Source organism: Condylura cristata, unplaced genomic scaffold (assembly GCF_000260355.1).
Source record: "Condylura cristata isolate star-nosed mole 26May11 unplaced genomic scaffold, ConCri1.0 scaffold00001, whole genome shotgun sequence".
Lineage (NCBI taxonomy): Eukaryota > Metazoa > Chordata > Mammalia > Eulipotyphla > Talpidae > Condylura > Condylura cristata.
In genome coordinates, this window is record NW_004567102.1 from 85,852,579 (window position 1) to 85,864,907 (window position 12,329).

The following is a 12,329-nucleotide window of genomic DNA, read 5'->3' on the forward strand; positions in this document are numbered from 1 at the left end:
GGCAAAAGGGGGACTAAAGAGTCAGTGATAAAAGAGGAGATTTCCAATTGGTCATGTTTGTAAAGATTTGCCAACAGGATGCAGGCTACAGCAAGAGAGGGAATGTTCCAGGGGAAAAAAAACACATACACAAAACAGCCAAAGTACCTTTTATTCTGTCAGGATTTTTTTTTTTTTTTTAGTAAAAAGTGTACTTTTTCATTGGTATCCATCCACTTGGAGCCTCTGAAATATGTGTTAAGGGGAAGGAGGTGACGGTGGGAGCCCCAAGGCCCCGCAGGTCAGGTATTTCAGCAGGAGGGAACGCTGGCACCCCTGGGGCTCGGTCCCTTGGGGAGCAGGCGGGAGGGAGCCACGCACCCCAGTGTGCTGCTGGCTCTAAACTTCCGGAGATGTTGGCAAAACATCAGTGTCCATCTGCGTGTCTGTACCATTTTATTACTTGATTTTAAGTCCTTTAAATCTGTGGCCAACCTCTCGGCACCCTCCTGTATTTGTCATATGATTCTTAGAGAATTGAGTGACACTTCCTAAAGTCACAAACATTTTCTCTTTTTACCCCTGATGACAGGTCAGCGGGGGCAGTGACCCCTGGTCGGCGTGGAATGCAGCCAAGCCCGGGAACTGGGACGGCTCGGACAGCTGGGGGGCCAGGCCGGAGGGGACGGCCGCCCAGAGGAACACTTCCAACAACTGGGACGCAGCCTTCGGCCACCCCCAGGCCTACCAAGGACCAGGTGAGGCAGGCTCTCCTGGGAGGCCCTCAGAGGTCAGGGTGGCCTCTCCCGGAGCTGCGCTCGCTCTCATGCACACAGCAACCTCCCCTCCTGCATCTAAATGAGGCGGTGGACCTTCTGAACCCCCCCCCCCCGCAAACCCCTCCAGCCCCTACATTCTGGGGCTGAGCCAGACAGTGGAGGGCCAAAGGGCGGCCCTTCTGGCCTGGCCACAGCACAGGGAGCCCAGACAGCTTGATTTGTTCATCCTCCCATTGCAAACTGTAGCTGTGAGCACATCTGTTTAAAACCTGAGACCCCAAAAATGTGCTTGCAGATCAAATGTGCTTCTAGTTTTTTTTAGATTTACTTATTTATGCATACAGGGCTGGGGTACAGGACAGAGGTGTTGGGGGTGAGAGGATCCACCAGACAGAGCAGGGAGCAGAATAGGCAGATCGATGAAGCGCACTGTTGAGGGGAGCAGCGGGAGACAGAGTCTGCTGCACCCCGTGGGTCACTCAGGGTGGGGCCCCAGCTCCTGCTGCAGTGGCTGTGGAGAGCCTCGTAGTCCTGCGCTTTAACCTGGTGCACGGATTTGCGTCTTTGCCCACTGGCCCATGACCTCTGAGTTAGCTGCCTTTCCTCAGCTCCCTGTCTTGAGAGCTATTCCCAGGAAAACCTAGGCAGAAGAGCAGTGCAGAGAAGGGGAAACAATTCAGAAGTCAAGAAATTGATATCTGCTCTGAAATCAGATGAAAAGCTGGCGGCCTGTCATTGTTTCTTGTCAAGGCCCCTCTGCGCCTCAGGCCGCCCGCCCGCCCGCCCCCTCGCCCCAGCTTGCTGCTTCCTTCCTTCCTTCCCGCCACCTTCTCCTCACCCAGGTCCCCTCACAGCTGTCGCCCCCCGAGCTCCCCCAGCTCCCTGATTTCAGGGCTCACGCCCGCACTGCTCCCTTGCCCGTCTGCTGTCTGGTTGCGAGCCGAGGCCGTCAGCAAACAAGTCACTGCTTTCAACCTGTCCGCCTCCAGCGACCGGCGATGACGACGACTGGGACGAAGACTGGGACGACCCCAAGTCGCCCTCCCCCTACTTCAAGGACGCAGACTCTGCCGAGGCGGGTGGCGCTCAGCGGGGGAACAGCCGGGCCGGCACCTCGTCCATGAAGCTGCCGCTGAACAAGTGCGTGGGAGTTGGCGGGGGTATGGCTGCGCCCCTCTTGAATGTAGCTGGGGCGCGGATTTAGGTTACTCTTCCACCGTAACGTGAGATAGCAGCTCTCAAACAATCTGCCGGACAGCTTTTGATGATGCCTTTATCGACTCCATGATGCTTTAAGATTTCATTGCAGGGAAGCTGGTGGTGACGGACGGCGAGCGGTGGCGTGGAGGGGGCTCGCACGCTCTGGCTGGCGCTCAGATGTCTTAGTGTTGATTGGGCTCTTGCCTTGTGCCAGGCCTTGTGCCGGGAGGTCGCGTGCTTTCTCCTGTGACTTCATGGCCCCTCATGGTAGCTACAGTCTCTGTTCACTGTGGAAAAACCTGAAGCTCAGAGCTGCCTGGGCTCACAGGTGCTAGAATACACTGGTCAGGCTGCAGCCCGGCCTGCCCCAGGGCCCCGTTCTCCCGGCGCTCAGCAGCTGTGCTCGTGGCTTAAGGCTTCGTTCCACTTTGGTTTCAAAAAATGCCTTTAACAGTATTTGCAGATGCCAGGGTGTTTTTGACAGCACTTAGAGATGACTGCTTAACAGGACAGAGCCGCCGGTGGAGAGCCCCAGTGAGCCTGTGGTTTACACCAGGGTAGCTTTGAGGAGGCAGCATCAGTGTTCATGGCATCCTCGAGAACCTGCCAGTTCTCTTCTCACAGTAGTATTAAAATTACTAAAAATACGAGTTGTTAGTGTTCCAAATTCCGGAATCAAAGCAGGTATCAAAGAATGCCAGTCTGTCTGGAAAGCCTCTGGCCTGCACACACCCAGCTGCCTCAGCCTCATTTTTCAGCCTCTCCCTGCTTCCTTCCATTGTGTGTCCAGGCTCAGTTGCACCTGGAATACTCAGGTTGACAGTGTCCTTTTTCTTAAAGATTTGAGGTTCTCAGTATGCAAGTATTTAACTCTCAGATCTTCAAGCCTCAATATAAAATAGATTTAAAACCCCTTTAAATGGAGCAAGCCTCTTAGCCCCAGCATGGAAAAAGGAAGTAGAGACTAGGAACGTCAGTGACTGGAGCTTTGGGGCTGCCCAGGGTGAGGTCCTGAGGTGCCAGGCCTGGCTTCGTGGCCTGTGCCCAGCTGCTCCACCAGGGGAAATGGGAGGACCTGCTTGAACCTTATTCTCCTCACCCCTCCAGTGAAGGTTGGCTCTACTAAAGAATTCTTTCTGCTGCAAAACTTCAGCGCGGGCTGAGATCGCATCAGCCTAGAGGGCGGTGTCTGTGCGGCCAGCTGGACCCGTGGGTTTCAGTTCCACTCCAGCCCACGGCAGAAGTGACTCACACCTGTGACGCTTAGAAAAACATTTAAAGTGTTGATATTTTTCAGCAGTTAATCCATTTTCTGTAACAGCTGATTTTCAGTCACTAACATGAGTCACATACTGAAAAGGAGATCAGAAATTGAAGCATTGCAAGACTCCACCTTGATAAGACTCAGAGAATTAATAAATTGCACTGCTCTTGGGATTTTGTTCATCGAGTGCCTCTCAACCCTGGAGTTTGCTGCACTCAGGGGACACCTCAGAAGGGCGAGGCCCGGCCTCTGCTCAGCTCCAGGCCGCTGGAGGCCTTGGAAAGCCCCACAGTTTCCCTTAGCACTTCCAGCCAGAGGTGTAGGCTTGTTGAAAGGCCCCAAGCTAGCCGCTCGTGAGGCCTGTGGGGCAGCTCCTCGTGCGTGCGTCTGCCGCGCCCAAAGGAAGGCGGTGAGGAGGCCGTCAAGGAGCGAGGAAACAAGTGCTACGTTGGCCTTCAATTGAGGATATGAATGAAACTAGATGCAGCAGGTGTGTGTGTTGGAGGGGGGGTTGGTAGGAAAAATATCTGGTTTTCTATTTTAGGTATTTTGCTTTCTAAAATGTTCCTTGTGTATCAAGAAAAATACTAAAACCCAAAACTTCTTTAGAAGTAGCCATTTGGCTGGCCACTTGCTATTCCAGCTTTTCTCCAATTTTGTTTCCTTTGCATGTAGATTTGATTTCTAGAGGTGGTCAGGCTTGTTATAACCCTTTGGGTCTCTTTGCTAAGGACGATGGTTTTTCTGATGTCTCATAAGCTGGTTCTGACTGCAGTTCCAAAGGACACTGGCCAGACCTGTGGCCTCCGGGAGGGAGGTGTTGAGTGGCAGCTTGAGTGTGGCACAGATGCCACATGTGGTGGTCACCTGGGGGCCACTCGAGCCCTGTGCCCGACGCTTTCCCAGAGCCAGCTGCTCGGGCCCACTCCTCACATTTGTGGTGGTAGGTGTTCCAGATCCGTTAGGCCAAGAGAGCACCTGTAAACATCACATATCCTGGAGGTAAACTCTCACCAGGCAGTTCAGTGAAGGGATGGATCGGCCGCTGAATGATCTGATTACACTAAGTTTCATTTACCAGAGTTTCCTAGTTCTCCTACACCCGAAAGAGCGAACAAGGTGAAAGCTGGTGTTAAATAAGTGTAGAGGTGACAGAATTCTTACAAGGAGAAGACGACACTGCTCACAAGCATGTATCTTCATGGCTAGGTTCCCTGGATTCGCAAAACCTGGAACAGAGCAGTATTTGTTGGCCAAGCAGCTAGTAAAGCCCAAAGAGAGAATTCCCATCATGGTAAGTTTTTTTCATTTTAATTTGTTTGCTTTGTTTCTCATCAGGCTCTCTTATAATACCTTAAAGCTGGAAAGTGCTTTTCAACAGTTCTTGCTCCACGTGACTGACAGTAGGTGTTAGTATATATTTTTTAAAGATTTTTTTATTTATACGTACAGAATTGGGGTGCAGGCCAGAGGTGCAGGGGCAGTGGGAGGATTCACCAGAGTGGGGAGCAGAACTCGCAGAGCGACGAAGTACACTGCTGAGGGGAGCAGCGGGCCGGTCAGGGGAGGTCTGCCGCGCCCTGTGGGTCACCTCTGGGGTAGGGATCAAACTCATGCTGAAGTGGCTTTAGCTTCCCAGTGCTGCGCTTTAACCCGCCCCGCACCCAGGGAGGGCCAGTGTTAGTATTTTAAGAGGACTAAAGCGCATATGTTGCTGCTTGTCATGGTATTGCCTTGCATTCTATATTTTATCTTCCAGAATATTAGTAACCGAACCATACTCTATATTCTGTACTAAATGTACTCCTCTACAGCGTCATCAAGTACTTTTTACAAGATACATTTAGCTAATAAACCCCATTCGAATGTTGAGGCCGCTGCCCATGTGGAAGACAGGCTCTGTGGGCATTCTCGGCCTTCCTCCCGCAGTCAGCTGGCACAAGGAGGACCACAGATAGCCGGACTAGTGACGCCACAGGGGCGTCTGGCATGAGACAGGTGCTCTGGTGTCTCCCGATTGTTTTATTGACGGGTGTCTGAGCGCCCCCAGATGACCCTCTGGTGGCAAGGCTGTGGCTGTCTCCTGACTGTGGAGCTGGCCTGTGCCTCCAGACGAGGGCAGACGCCTGGAGCGTGATCACGTGGACTCAGGCAGAAGGGCATCTGCAGCCCCACATTCTGGAGACTGGGCGAAGCTGCAGGGGCGATAGTGGACACTTTCTGTTACTTGTCTACATCTTCGAAGAGCTTGAAATCCTCGAAACTTCCAGACAGAGCAGCAGCCCTTTTGCCCCCGTTCCCTCAAAGCAGAGTTGGGAAAATTATCTTCTGAGTGGTTGGAGATTTAATTTTTTTCTTTTTTCAGACTTAAAAAAATTCCTGGGCCTATATCATTGTTCTTTCCACTAAATTTAAAACCCCACAGAATTAAAAGCCATGAGCCTGCCCTTCGGTCCCCCCGGGGGACTCTGTCTCAGGCGTGAGCATGGTGACCCAGAGCTGAGGGACCTGTGGTTTAAGTCTGAGAGAAAGCTGGGCCCACGCGCCCTGTGGGCCTATTTCATGGGAGAGAAAACTGGAGAAGGTCACTGAGCTTCAGAAAAGGAGAGTAAGAGGCACAGAAACCCTACCCACTAACAGAATGTGGACCATGGCCATCAGGAAGCTGGATCAGCTTCCTCGCCTGGCGAGGCCCTGGAGGAAGGTCCCCAGAGCCTCGCAGAGATGCCACCTCTGCAGCTTTAAGAGCGTTTCCCACCCGGGCACCCTTCTAGCGGCCACAGTCGCACCACCTCTTGTCCCAGCATTAAAATTCTCTGGGTCCCAGTTACCTTCCTGACCCACTGACCCCCAGATTTTCACAGCCCACCCCTCCTCTCCCTCCCTCCTTCTACCTTAAATTAGGACCAAGTGTTCAGAAAATGAAGAGTTCACGAAACTGGGAGGCATTGTTGAGCCGTCAGAGTATATTTTTGCGTTTTACTGCAGATCCATGAGAGTTGGAACTTTTAAAAGCCCTTCTTGTTATGACCATGCCAGCCAGGCTAGACCAGGCTGGGGAGGAGCTGTGTGCCAGCCGGCCTCCCCCAGAGGGTGCGGCCGTGCAGGCCACGCTGCCCCGGGAGCCGGCCACAGCAGAGCAGCGTTTGTGCCGCTGTCCAGAGCCGGGGCCTCCAGAGCATTTCTCTTCAGTTCTGGAAAGACTCCTTCAGGTACCTCACATCAGTTCTATTTACTGTTCCTCGTGTAACCAAAGTGTCTCTCCCCGGAATGCTGTGTAGATTGGCGATTACGGCCCGATGTGGGTTTATCCTGCCTCTACGTTTGATTGTTTGGTAGCAGATCCCAAGAAAGGCTCCAAGATGTACGGTCTGAAGAGCTATATTGAGTATCAGCTAACTCCCACTGTGAGTATCCAAGGCACAAAAACAGAATCGTGCTTGTATCATTAGCTGCAGTTTGCATTTTTCTTCCTTTTCTGGAACTGGCCTTGATAACTCTCTCATTTCCCCTTGTTTCGTAGAACACTAATCGATCCGTAAACCACCGGTATAAGCACTTTGACTGGCTATATGAGCGTCTCCTGGTTAAGTTCGGGTCTGCCATTCCAATCCCTTCTCTTCCAGATAAGCAGGTCACAGGTGAGTGTGTGACGCTGGACTCAGGGTGACATGTGTGTCCTCATGGCCGTCAGGTGGCAGCGCCTCTCCCCTGCTTCCCGGGGCCGGGTGTGTGGCTGTGTTGGCTCCACACTGCAGTGGGCTCAGAAGTCAGCCTCGGTGCCTCGCGGGAATGTTACAGAGAACTTTGTGTACATATCATGAACGCGAGAGAACCCACTATAATTGTATCACTCACCCTCTCCTGTAAAAGAAACGTGACTTTTCACGGGATGCTCCAGATCCAGATAGCCTACAATGGCAATAAAGTTGTGCACCCCGAGTGATGCCTGAGAGACTATGTGCCATCTGCCCCCTGCAGGGGTCACGTGTGCGGGCTCAGCTCTGACTGCTAAAAGCGACGGTCATATAAGCGCTCAGGCTGCCCTCGTGCCCGAATGGGCAGCCTCAGAGTAAGGACGTCATTCTCCATGACACTTTAAGTCATGTTTTCATTTGATGTTATTTTGAAAACTCCAACACCTTGAAGTCACCGTAGCAGCATGGAGAGCAGGGGGCTGCTCACCCCTCCCGGGCGGGGGTCGGGGGCTGGCCCCTGCGCTCCCTTCCTCGAGCGCCTCCCGTCTGTCATTCATGTCGCTTTGATCACAGCTTGCTTCGAAGATTGTAGATTTCTTTCCACAAAAACTCATTTGCAGCTCCGCTCCGCTCCATATTCCGCGTTTTCATCTGTTCCCAAGTTTGGCGTATCCTCGGCGACTTGACTGGCACGACACAGGCTGTGGGGCTTCTCGGGTTTCCCCACTGTCGTTCTGAGTCAGGGCACTCGGGCGTGTAAAGCCTCATAGATCACAGTTCTGCTTCTGTCCTTCGTTGTTGGCTTTTCTTGATTTTTTAAATTGAGGCCTGAAGCCAGGGCGATGGCACAGAAAAGCAAGGAAGCAGCAGCCCCTCGGCAAAGAAAGTCGCGCTTGATTCACAGACTGGGACTCGTGCCCAGCCCGCGCCGCACAGAGGCCACTTTATCCCCTGCCCTCGTTGGCCCCTGCTCGCGGGGCCGCAGGTGATGGTTATGTAAGCCCAGAGCGGGCACACAGAACCCCAAGGAGGTGATGTCGTGCCACGACTGTGGACTCGGTAATCAGGCCCGGAGAGTCTCGGTCGGCGTGGTTTGTGCATAGATTTTGCTCTTTGTGCACTGATATTGAAGGACTGCCTTTATTCCTGGCTGGAAGCCAAGAGTTGGTAAGAACCTCAGTGAGGTTCACTGAAAATGGGGAAATGAAAATCCCTCCTTCCCACAGTTTCCAGGCTCTTTGGAGCCTTGCAAAAACCAAAAACCTGAAGTTGGTTTGGAAATAAACCTGCTGTGTCAAAAAAGTTCAGGGAGACCAACAATCGCCATTTGTAGGAACCGGTGGGTGGGTCATAGACTTCCGGTGTGATCCCTCGCAGCCGGAGGGACGGCGCTGACTCGCGGGGTCTTTTCTGTCCGCCAGGTGGCAGCTCTTCCAAGGGACGAGTGTCTCCATGTGGCCATCAGCGAGAGCGCCGTCTCTGCCTGTACACGCAGAGGCCAGGCCTCCCACCCAGCTGGCCTGAGCTGCCGACCAGGGACATGGCCACGCGTAACCTTTGCCTGGCATGTGGGCCCGTGATCCTCTTACTCAAAGACATTGTGCTCGTGTGTACTCATGACTTCTGACGGGAAGTTCAGGCTGGTCCTTCACTTGCACACAGTGAATTATCTCCCTGAGCGGACAGTGGTAAGGGTCTGGCAACTGCCGGGAGGCAGGCGCCCCACCCCTCCGGGAACTCCCTGTGCGAACCCTTTGCAGTCAGCCCTCCGCCCCGCTGTGACCCAGGCAGCAACGGTTTTCTCTGTACTTGGGCCTTTTTCGGGGTGTCCCTGTGAGTGAAAGTGTGCAGTGCATGGCCTTTCCAGTCCGGCTTCTTGACTTAGCACAATGCAGTTTAGATGCCTGCACTGTCCTTCACTTCACGGCCGAGGCGCCCAGTGTATGGGGCACACCACGTTTGCGTGTGTGTTCAGTATTTGACAGACATTCGGGTTTCCAGTTTGGGGTGATTATAAAGAGAGATTCTGTAAACTTTGACATGTGCAACTTTGTATGAACAAAATTTTTATGGGTCACTACCTAGGAGTGGACTGACTGGGTCACAGGGTAGGTGTACAAACATTCATTTGATGTGGACTCTACCACTTGAGGGTCTCTGTGCACCCGTGAGTGTGTGCAGGACGGGATGAGGCCTCCTGCGTGACCACTTGAGACAATGGCCGACACCACGAGGCAGCCGGGGCCAAGGGGGCCCTGGACTGACTGTGTGGCCTTGGCCTGAGGCGGTCTGGAGCAGCTCGGGAATCACACTGAGCACCTGCACGGAAGGCCTCCCTGTGGGTGTGGCCGACATGGCCCCTCTCGCGCCCCGTGAGGCTGATGACCCTCTGTCCCCTGGGCCCTGCTCCTCCTGCCGCTGTCATGCAGCGGTCATGCTGCTCACTGCTGCTGATGCGGAGCAACAGGGCTGCTCGCCGGGCAGCAGAGTCTCGCCTGGCAGACCTGCTCTGTGACTCTTCCTCTCTCAGCGTGTCCCTGGGACGTGCTGGCGCGTTCTTGGCCGCCAGAGTTTGATGTTTAAGAAATTGTTAGACTTATCCACAGAGGCTGGGCCACTTTAGGGTCCCCGCCAGCATGGATGAGGGGCAGGGGCTCCCACCCTCACTCACACTTCCATGTGTCTGTTTCCTTTAGTTCAACAGTCCTCACAGGTGTGTAGTATTAATCTCGTCTTGGTTTTACTGTGCGTGTCCCCAGCAACCAGTGGCCTCAAGCGTATTTTCACGTGCTCATTTTCAGCCACAGACTTTCTGACCATTTTGTATCAGGTTTTCTGTTGTGGTTGAATTTTGAGGATCTTTCTATTTTCTGGTTAAATCCTCTGTTCGGTGGTGTGATTTCGCACTACCCAGGTGTGGCCTGTCTTTCTCATAACAGACCTGCACGTCTGCTGTTAGGATTTAGTGGGGAGCTGTGCTGTAGCTGACATACACTGTTTTTTAGTTTCTGATTTCCAGTTGTTTGTTGCATCTAGAGCTAAAACTGATTTCATGTGTTGACCTTGTATTTGTAACTTCCCTAAACTTAGAGGTTTCAGGAGCATAGTAGCCCACGTATGTCTGCTGTTCTTCATTTCTCCCTGTAATTTGGCTGATTTCTCCTTTTTAAAAAAGATATATTTATGTATACATATGAGAACTGAGGTATAGGCTAGAGAAGCAGCAGGCAGAACAGGCGAGGTCTGCCGTGCCGTGTGGGCCGGCTCCCCGGCGTCGCAGAGGCTGGCCTTAGCTTGTCACCAGCAGGGAGACCCATTTGATTTATATAGGTATGTCACTGTCTCCTTGGGCCTCCTTGGTGGCCTGGGGGTTAAGTCTCAGTGCTATGCAGCAACAGCCAGAGTAGATCCTCTCACCCCCCCACACCTCTGGCCTACACCCCAGTTCTTATAAACAAAATAAGTAACTTCTGCTGCCTGGAGAATCTGTATTTGTAATGTCTTGTCTTATTTTTAATTTTCTAAAATATGGCTCACTTTAGCTCTGGGAACATGGTCCTGAAAGCTGCTTTGTGCGCTGCTGTGTTTGTCTGCCAAGCTCAGCATCTGGGGACACTTAGAGATCGTGACTGTTACTGCCTTTTCCTCCCTCCGTTTGGGTCAGTTCTTCTTTTCTTTTTTTCTTGAAAATTAAACATTTTAGAGAAAATTTTTTAGCATCTCTGGAGTCTGGTTTTTCTTCACTGAAGGTCGACGTTTCTGGGTTGTGTGTGTAAACACCTTGCCTGCCTAAATCGCAGAAGCCTGTCTCCCTGAGCTCAGCGAGGGCTGTCTGCTTTGAAGCCTGGCCTCCGAAGCTCACCCCTCCTCCTGGCTAGGGGATGTGCCGCCCCACCTCGCCCAGGCAGGCTCTGGCCTCTGCCGTGCTTCCGCCTGTGGGGGCGCGTGCCGCGTGACGGTGCCGTTTCAGGCTAGCTTTGGCTTTTTCCTGCAGGGGCCCTTTGTTTCCCTTGAGCGTGTTTGCCGCCTGCCCGAGCTGGCTGGGAGGGTGCGGCGCCCCCGCCTCGCCCTGTCTCAGTGTTTCTGCACACAGCCTCCGCTGGGCCCCTGACTCCACCTGCCGCTGGCTGCAGGGGTCCGGGGTCCCCAGAGCAAGGGAGCCGAGCCTCACGGGGAAGCTTGCTCCTCCTCAGCAAGCTCCCCGCGTTTGGGGGGAGCAGCCCACTGCAGGCCGAGCCGCGTTCCACTGCCCTCTCCTGAAGCCCGCGGCCTTCGACGGAGCAGTCGTCTCCCCTGGCTGCAGCCGGAATCGCCGTCTCTGGAACCTTTGCATGATGGCAGTTTTGTTCAGTCAGGCTTAATAGTTGCAGTGTTGTGTCATGTATGATGTGGCAGGCTTAATTGACTAGTTTTCCCCTTTTAAAATGGAAATATCTCTCACTGAGCTGTTTCAGGATGGTCGTAAGTTCTGAGATAGCAGCTTCCACACCATATCTATAGAAAAACTGCTTTTTGTGTTTTTAGCTGTAGATTAAACCAAATGGACAGAAGTTTAGTCCTGAATTGCCTTTAATAAACTAAATTCAGATGTGCATCTGAGATTGTATTGCATTGAGACACACAGGAATTCCATGTGCTTTGTAAGAGTTACTTACTAAATTTCAATTCATTCTTTCTAGCTTATAGGGCTTCATACAGTCACACAGGAATTGGTTTAATGTTATTTTATAAGAAAGGTTTTCATATCGAGGGAAAATATTTGTCAAGTGCCTTAAGGACCCTTGAGGTGACCTCTCAGGGCCGTGATTGCTCGGTCACAGGGGCTTGCCCAGGTGGGAATTCCAGGGCCTATCCCCCCCCCCACCGCTGACACTCTGGCATCTCTGCAGGTCGCTTTGAAGAGGAGTTTATCAAAATGCGCATGGAGAGGCTGCAGGCGTGGATGAGCAGGATGTGCCGTCATCCCGTGATCTCAGAAAGCGAGGTTTTCCAGCAATTTCTAAGTTTCCGAGATGAAAAGGTACAGTATTTTATTACACTAGTCTTAGAGGCTACTGAGAACTGCTCGTTCACCCCCGGTTTATACCTGAAAGGCTTTCCATTGCTTCCCTGATTGTTTTATTCAAAGACAACAGGGGTGGGCCCGAACCCCGGGGCGCTGGTGCTGCTCGCCAGCGGCCCACCCACCCCCCAATCTCCCACCCCAGGACGGGCTGGCCCAGCTCAGCGGGAAATGTGCTAGCTGGGGAATTTCCCTAGATACTGTCAGAAGCAGGACAGACGCTCCTGTCCCGCAACGCTGCGGGCGATGGTCGTGTGAGTGGGCGCCGGGGCCAATGAGCCGGCCCCGCACTTGCGCCGCCGGCGCGACCGTGCCATGGAGGCAAAGCAGAGCTGGCATTGGACCGT

General features: G+C 53.0%; 1 protein-coding gene across 2 annotated transcripts in view; it reads left to right on the top strand.

Annotated features, from left to right (window-relative positions):
- SNX9 (sorting nexin 9) overlaps window positions 1–12,329 on the top strand; it is a 44,887-nt gene that overhangs the window by 13,522 nt on the left and 19,036 nt on the right. For both annotated transcript variants that reach the window (XM_012723479.1, XM_012723482.1), the window contains 6 exons: window positions 572–737; window positions 1,748–1,898; window positions 4,432–4,516; window positions 6,504–6,629; window positions 6,746–6,863; window positions 11,810–11,940. In XM_012723479.1, the coding sequence (XP_012578933.1) occupies window positions 572–737; window positions 1,748–1,898; window positions 4,432–4,516; window positions 6,504–6,629; window positions 6,746–6,863; window positions 11,810–11,940 (777 nt within the window). The remainder of the gene's footprint in view (window positions 1–571; window positions 738–1,747; window positions 1,899–4,431; window positions 4,517–6,503; window positions 6,630–6,745; window positions 6,864–11,809; window positions 11,941–12,329) is intronic.